This window comes from Octodon degus, unplaced genomic scaffold (assembly GCF_000260255.1).
Source record: "Octodon degus isolate 3935 unplaced genomic scaffold, OctDeg1.0 scaffold00006, whole genome shotgun sequence".
Lineage (NCBI taxonomy): Eukaryota > Metazoa > Chordata > Mammalia > Rodentia > Octodontidae > Octodon > Octodon degus.
Window position 1 is genome coordinate 12,219,004 of NW_004524582.1, and position 7,675 is coordinate 12,226,678.

General features: G+C 44.6%; 1 protein-coding gene across 5 annotated transcripts in view; it reads right to left on the bottom strand.

The window, feature by feature from the left end:
- Zcchc4 (zinc finger CCHC-type containing 4) overlaps positions 1 to 5,223 on the bottom strand; it is a 56,581-nt gene extending 51,358 nt beyond the window's left edge. For 4 of the 5 annotated variants that reach the window (XM_023723713.1, XM_004624651.2, XM_023723722.1 and 1 more), the window contains exons 1-3: positions 5,097 to 5,223; positions 3,753 to 3,871; positions 2,633 to 2,715 (exon numbers count right to left, since the gene is read on the bottom strand). In XM_023723713.1, coding sequence (XP_023579481.1) covers positions 2,633 to 2,715; positions 3,753 to 3,871; positions 5,097 to 5,223 — 329 coding nt within the window. Of the gene's footprint in view, positions 1 to 2,632; positions 2,716 to 3,752; positions 3,872 to 5,096 lie in introns of those variants that run through there. The other variant, XM_023723720.1, reaches the window with a different exon arrangement.
- Positions 5,224 to 7,675: the final 2,452 nt, after the last annotated feature.

Genomic DNA, 7,675 nt, shown 5'->3' on the forward strand with positions numbered 1-7,675 from the left:
AGGGAGGGAAGGAAGTTTGCTCTGTCTCTGCTTCTCCCTTTTTGCTCTTGTTGCTTTTGCTGTTTCCTGCTGCCGTGACTGTGAACTGCTGCCCTCCGCCATGTGCCACTCTGCTTTGGAGCCAGCGGAGTATGGACTGAAACCTCCACAAACTGTGAGCTAAATAAACCTTTCTTTCCTTAATTCCGAGTGTCACATATTCTGTCCTAGCAATGAGAGAAAAGTAACCGAGACATCCGGGGACCCCTCTGCTCTTCACCAGAATGAGGTCTCACTATTCTCCACACAGCCACCCAAGTGAGAGAAGGAATTGCCAGTGAACTGAAATCTAGTTGGCCGGGCACATGATACAGCTGCAACCCACACGCTGGGATGCTGAGGCAAGAGGACTGAACTCTGCACCCAGCCCCAAGGACTGACTTACTTGGTAATGATGGGCATGGCTCAGTGCAGAAGCTCTGGGCTCAAGGACAACCACCACCAAAAAGAAGAAGAAGAAAAAAATCCACTGTCATCAGCAACTCTGACTGCGGACTTCTCAGAGAGCCTCTTCAGGCCACAGAGGGCCACGCCCACGACACCAGAGTGCCAAGCCTGCTGCTAGGCTTGCTGAAGAGTTAAGTCTCTGACTTGGCGCCAAGTCACTTAATAAGACACCTCTGCACTTGGGAGGCTGAGGCAGGAAGGTCACCATGAGCAAGGCCAGCCTATACTACAGTGAGACCCTGCCTCAAAAACACAAAGCTAAAATGCAGATTTTAAAAAACAGATGCTTACAACTTTAAACATTTTTAAAAATTTTTTCTTATTAAATAAATTTTTTTCTTTAAATATTTTTTTGGTTTACTATTTCCAGAAGGAAATGCTACAGAAAGTACTCATGACTTTGGATTTGGTCATGCGTCCTAGGCTACAATACTAAAAGTACAAGCAACTAAAGAAAACATCATTAGACTTCATTAAAATTAAGTCTCTTAAGTGTCAAAGACAGAAAGTAAAAAGAAAACCTACAAAATTGGGGAAAACACACGCAAATCACAAATATGACGAGTATGTAAAATCTATTATCAATAAAGGACTTTTGTGATTCAACAAAAAATGATACAACCCAATCAAAAGCAAACAAATGGGGCCAGGGATATAGCTCGATGGCTCAGCACATGCCTGGCAAGTGCAAGGTCTTGAGTTTAATTCTTGGTACCAAACAAACAAGTAAACAAATGGCTCAACTATATCCCTCCAAAGAAGACACACAGATGGCCAAAGCACACATGAAAAGATGAGTACCATCTTAATAATTTGGGACCAAAAGAATCAAAACCTCAGTTTGATGCCAGCCTGGGCTAAATTGGTAAGAATCTGTCTCAAAAACAAAGACAAACAAACAAACCACAACATGCCACGTCACACCTTCTAGGAAGGAAGTGGTAAAAACAACAATATATAGTCAATGCTGGTGTGGCTCTGGTGAAACTCTTACACAGTGATGGTAGGGATATTAAATGGTGCAGCCACTGTTAGAAAGTTTGGCAGCTCCTTCAAAAACAGAACAGCCAGGCCGGATGGTGCATGTCTGTAATCCCAGCACTTGGGAGGCTGGGGCGGAAAGACTGCTGCTAATAGGAGGCAAGCCGTGGCTACGCAGTGAGTTCTAGGCCAGCCTGAACTATACAGTGAGACCCTGTCTAAAAAACAAAAACAGGGGCCGGGGAGTTAGTGCTTCCCTGGCAAGCGCAAGGGCCTGAGTTCAATCCCCAGTTCCGCAAAAAAAAAAAAAAAAAAAAAAAAACCAGAAATCCCTAAACATAGAATGTAATTATTGCTTATCACAATATATACTAACAAAAATTTAAATATAGAATCACCATATGACCAAGCAATGAAGCATCTACCTATGAGAACTAAAAACACAGACTCCAGCAGCTATTTGTAAGCTAACCTCCTCTGTAGCCTTCCAACAGATGAACAGACAAACAATTGCGAAGCAGAGCCAGATATGCATGACTGCACACAACTATAATCCCAGCATTTGGGCAGGAGGGCTGCTGCAGGCTCAAGGCCAGCATGGGCTACATTAGTGGGACCCTGTCTCAAAAATAAACCAAAAATCCCAACTGCAGACTCCAGAGGCAATGGAATATTATATTACCCAGCCATAAAAAGAATTAAAGTCTCTCATACACTATAGCATGGATGAGCCTTGAAACTATGCTAAAATAAAGAAGCAGACACAAAAGTACAAACACTGTGCAATCCCTCTTCTATGAGGTACCTAGAATAGCCAAATTCACAGCAATTAGAAGTACATTTAGTGGTTACCAGGGTCTGGAGAAAGATGAAATGAAGAGTTATTGCTTAGTGGGGGCAATTTCTGCTTGAAGTGACAAAAAACTTTGGGAAATAGTGGTGATGGTGGCCCAGTGCTGTGAATATAGTTAATGCCACTGAATTATACATTTAAAAATGAATAAAATGGCAAGCTTTATGTTATATGTGTATTTTCCCACAATAAAGATATGCAAATAAGCAGTACAGGAAAAAATACAAACATAGCTAAAAGAATAAAGAAACAGAAAAAAGGAAAGGAACATTAGCACCAAAAGAATAAAAAGCAACACCAGCACATAGGTACCTTTCCACACATTGCAACCGGGAGAGGGGAGGCCGACCTCTTCGGTTGTGACATTCCCGGGCAGCGAGTCTGGCTCCTGACAGCTGAAAGACACAAATCCCATCTAACCAACTATCAAGCTTGTTACAGCTCTCAAAAAATTGGTATCGCATCTGGTATCAAAGAGCAACAAATTCACGGGGCAGGGGTGGCTCGGGAGGATTCTGGAGCTGCTGGAAGCAGCACACGTCACAAAGCACTGAGAGACAGCGACTCCAACATAGTGACTTTAATGGGGCTGGAGACCAGTGCGGAAGGGTCCATTTTCCAATAAATCCAACCCACTGAAAATTCTGTAGTCAAGGCTCTCACAGACTTGAACCAGAGCTTGGTCCAAAAGGACAGAAGCCCATAACTATGTTTGTCTGTGCCTTCACTGGTCAGCCGGTAGTTGTACAAAGGATGTGTCTAAAATGATGTTTTCCTAGCATCCCCTGGAATGATCGTCACTCAGATTGGTGGTGGTGAACCTATGGAATGAGCGCTGCAGTGTGCTGCTCATTACTGAAAGCGCTAAGGGGTTTGCCACCACTGACAGACATTTCTGGGAGAAATCCATATGGTACTTGCATTGGAGGGCTGCCAATCCACACATGGTATGTTCGCTAAAGTTTAACCCTCCGTGATGGTATAGTAATTAGCAGCCCTTATCCAGAATATCAGAATTTTGATTAGGTGCAGTCAACCAGTGAAGTGCATGCAAATATTCCACAAGGTGGGACCCTAGGCCTCAATGTACAGTAGGGCTCTTGCGAAGTGATTAGGTCTCGGAGATCATGAGGGTAGCACTCTCACCACCAGGAGCAGGAGCCCTGGCGTGGGTGGGTTCCTTCTTTTGACTCTCTTACCCTTTCCTCCCCATCTCTGGCCTGGTCTTGAGTCCTGAGTAAGAACAGCCACCCGATATTAACACATCAGTTTGAAGAAGATAGTAAAAGATCCATGAGTCTCCCAAACTAAAAACCATGGTATTACCATCTCTCTTAAGAAATTTATCTTATATAACGTTCAAACTACATGGTTTTATCAAACGTTTATAAAGCTGATTTACATTAAGAATGTATCCAAGAAGTTGTCATACCTTTTCATCTTCCCATTGAAAAAAATTGCAATCTTTTCTGTCTCTACAGGCTGAGCAGGCATAAAACCTCCGTGTTTCTTCCTTCCCTTGGCTCACCTTTACGAACAGAAGGGTAGGTCCTAGCACCAGAAGAGGAGAAAGCATGACAACAGCAATCTACATCAAGTTCTTAGCTTCCATTACCTTAAATGTCACTTGTTCATTTATGCACAACTATTGCTAATAAAATTTTTGTCTTTTTTTTTCTTCTTCTTTGGTACCTGGGACTGAACTCAGGACCTTGAACTTGCCAGGTAGGAGCTTATGCTGCTAAGCTATATCCCCAGCTCAATAATAAAATTTTTCCTCAGTCACAGAAAACACATACTTCGGGACTGCGTGTTGCTGTACAGTTCAGGCTGGAACAAGCTCACTTTGTAGCCCTAGCTGGTCTTGAACCTTTGCAATGATCCACCTGCTTCAGCCCCACCACGCCCATCCCCAATCTCAAGTGCTGGGATTACAGGATTGCACCGCCATGCCGCCATGCCCAGTTTATCAGAAATAACTTAAGAAAAGTGGTCTCCCCAGAAAGAAAACACTCTCAGCAATATAGTTGTCCACGTAGAATATTGCAAGTCTTGGTCCACCAACTACTCCTCACGATGAATATAATCATTTAGGTCCTGCAAACATATACAGCCCTAATAAAATATTTTGGTGGCACAGGCCTGTGATCCCAGCACTCAGGAGGCTGAGGCAAGAGGATCGACGTGAGCTCAAGGCCAGCCTGATGTGCAGTGAGACTCGGCCTCAAAAAAAGGCCAATAAATAAACCTGAAAATAAAACTGCAGAACCCCAGAGAATTGCAAGCTCTGCTACCTCCATCCCCAGCACCGCAAGCACAGCTATTCATTCTTCCAGTGAAAACCTGAACTTTTAAAGTTGGCCACATCCTCTACAAGTTAGTGAAAAACTCGGTCCTGTTTGCAAGCAAAAATTTTATCGTTATCTCTACTTTAAAAAAAATAAAAATACAGGCAGTAAAGCAACAAACGAAATCCCCAATTACTTGTCCCCTGGAATTTTTCAGTACGACGTATCTCCTTCCCCTACCCTCACCCCTTCCTACAAAACTGATACAACTCCCTGCAGACAAAACCTCAAGAGCAGAAACTTCTCAGAAGGTTTCTCAAGTAAGCTGAAAAACGAACACCCTGAAAAATCTGTGCCTTTTTATGCATCATACGCGGTGGGGAAGGGAAGCCCAGGACAACCTCCTCCCCGGGAGTGCTAACGCCCCCCGCGCTTCCCGACGCTCCCAGGCCCGGCGCCGGCCAGGCTGGATCCCGACGCCGACCCACCGTGAGGGCAAAGCGGGGCGGGGGCGGCAGCTTCCGAGGGGGGCACCACCTTCACGCCCGAGCCCCCCTGGCTGTCCGCGCAGAGCTCCGCTTCCGCACACTCGCGCTCGGCTCCGGGCGCCGCCATCTTTCCGTCGCTGTCCCGAAAGCCTCAGTCCGAACCAAGGAGGCGAAGGAAGAGCGCCGCCGCGAGCCGCAGGGACGCACAGCGCCCTCGCGCGGCTGGGAGGAGCCGGCGCCCCAAACGCAGTCGCGGTTGGTCCCCTGGCTTGGCCCTTAAGCGGGCTCTTGCAGGACGACTTTTTTTTTTTTTTGCAGAACCGGGGATTGAACTCAGGCCCTTGCGCTTGCCAGGGAAGCGCATATTCCACTAAGCCATCTCCCCGGCCCCTAATGGTAGAAGGGTTTTTTTTTGGAGGCTCAAATGCTTTTAGGGCATTTCTGGTTTTCAGTAACTGTCTGGGTTCGAACCAAAGAAGCTTGAGCTTGAGGGCTTTGCTTAAGCAGGCACTTAAACAACTGAGCTACTGGGCAGGCCCCGCAGGACGACTTTTGTTAGACCTGTACCAAGCCGTCCCCTATGTCTTCCTAAGCTTCAATACCCACAAAGTGTTTTTTTTTTTTTTTCAAAAGGATATAGCCGGCAGATGAGATAAATCTTTGGAATAAAGGCTTGATCAGATGACAAAAACCAAATACCTGAATAACAGAAATCGCTAAAATAGTGGAAACAGCTACGACAGGTGCACACGATAGACCCCTCTGTTTTTACAGGGTCACAGTGCCATCTGGTAACTCTCAGAGAACATTTATAGTTGTACATTATAAGTAGACACCCTCTAACATTTGTACATCAGAAAGAATAGGAAAGTCACTATGTGCCTGTTATGGTTTGTGTGGAATTGCCCCCCCCTCCCCGAAGCCTTATGCAGTCATGAGGTGGCTTCTGGAGTTCGTGATCGATTTTTTTCCCATATATTTGGTACAGGGTCTACAGGGTTTCACTACACAGATCAGACTTGTAGCGATCCTCCTGTTTTCAGCCTCCCAAGCACTGAGATTAAAGGTTTACGCCACCACGCCTTTTGGGAGCCATAGGAAGCTAAAAAATTCATCAAATATGTGTAGGTGGGACTGGACCTCAGTGCCTAAAGCAACCAAGCTACCTCACTCCTGAGATAAACATCCTATTTGGTTAAGGTCAGCCAGGCAACCTTTTTTTTTTTTCTTTTTTAACTTAATTTCATTTTATTTTAAGAGCAAAAACAGAAGCAAAAGAAATAAAGACAGAAACAGGGTAACATAAAACAATGCACATGTAACAGATTTTTAAAACAGTAATTCACTAGGCAACCTTGTGTCGTGTGTTACTAACTTTGCAAAAGTATAATTTTGTCTTCTTGTCTGTCTTTCTCATTCCAGCTGCTGTTTCTCCCCAGGTAGAACCAATCATAGTGAGAACAAAACGGATTCCTTTACATGCCCAGTCTCAATTGCTCCCCCCCTCAGCATGCCCAGGGGGCAGGGTCCCTTATGGCAGGCCAGGGATCCAACCCAGTCCCTGTGTCTGCCTAAGCAGGCACTTTAATCCATCCGGCTGGCAGGTGATTATTGTGGGTGTGGATGCTGCACCTGCCCTGGGGCAGATAATTTGCATAACAATGTAAGAGGGCTGAGAGGCTAGCTAGCTGCCTGGGTTGCTGCCCCTCCTTTTGCTCTTGCTCTTTGACACCACCGTGAAAGGTTGATTTCTGTCATGTACACTCTGCCTTGTAACCAGCTGAGTACGGACTGAAACCTCTAGTAACTGTGAGCTGAATAAACCTTTCTTTCCTTCATTCTGAGTGTCAGGTATTTGTCCCAGCAAGAGAGAAGAGTAACCGAGACAGTGCAACTGAAATAATTGTCTACAGCACTTGGAAAATACCAAAGAATGCACAGTTATCCTAACTTTCAGTTTAAGCAGAGGTTGGCAAAGTTGCTGGATAGGGGATAAACATACCAAAATTAATTGTGTTTCTACAGGCTAGCAATGATCACATGGACAATAAAGTGCAAAAGTTACAGTTGGTTGAATAAATGGAATAGGTATGAATCTAACAAAACATTTACTGGACATACTATGATTACTGTGTGGAAGAAAACATAGTGAAGATGTTCATTTAGTGTAATTTCTATCAAACAAGCCAGCTATAATATAGACAACATTACTCTGAACATTTCATGAGAAGGCAGGAGAATAGTTAAAATAATTTGGAAAAGAATAATGAAGTGGGAGGGTAAAGCTATCCAGTTTCAGGATTGACAGCCATAGTAATCAAGGGAGCTGTGCCACCAGGACTGCCACTGGATGGCACTTGGCAGCAGGATTCTCTGTAGTTTTCATCACACCTCTTAAATGTGGAAAAGGACTTCCAGAACCACTTCAGGAACTATCAAGAATGACAGGATAAGTGTATTTGAAGGGAAGGGGTATTGTGAAGGCATAATGCCAATGTGTCTTTTGCTGTAATAATTTTTTTGTTCTGTTTTTTTGAGATAGTCTCACTGTGCAGTTTGGGCTGGCCCTGAGCTCACTT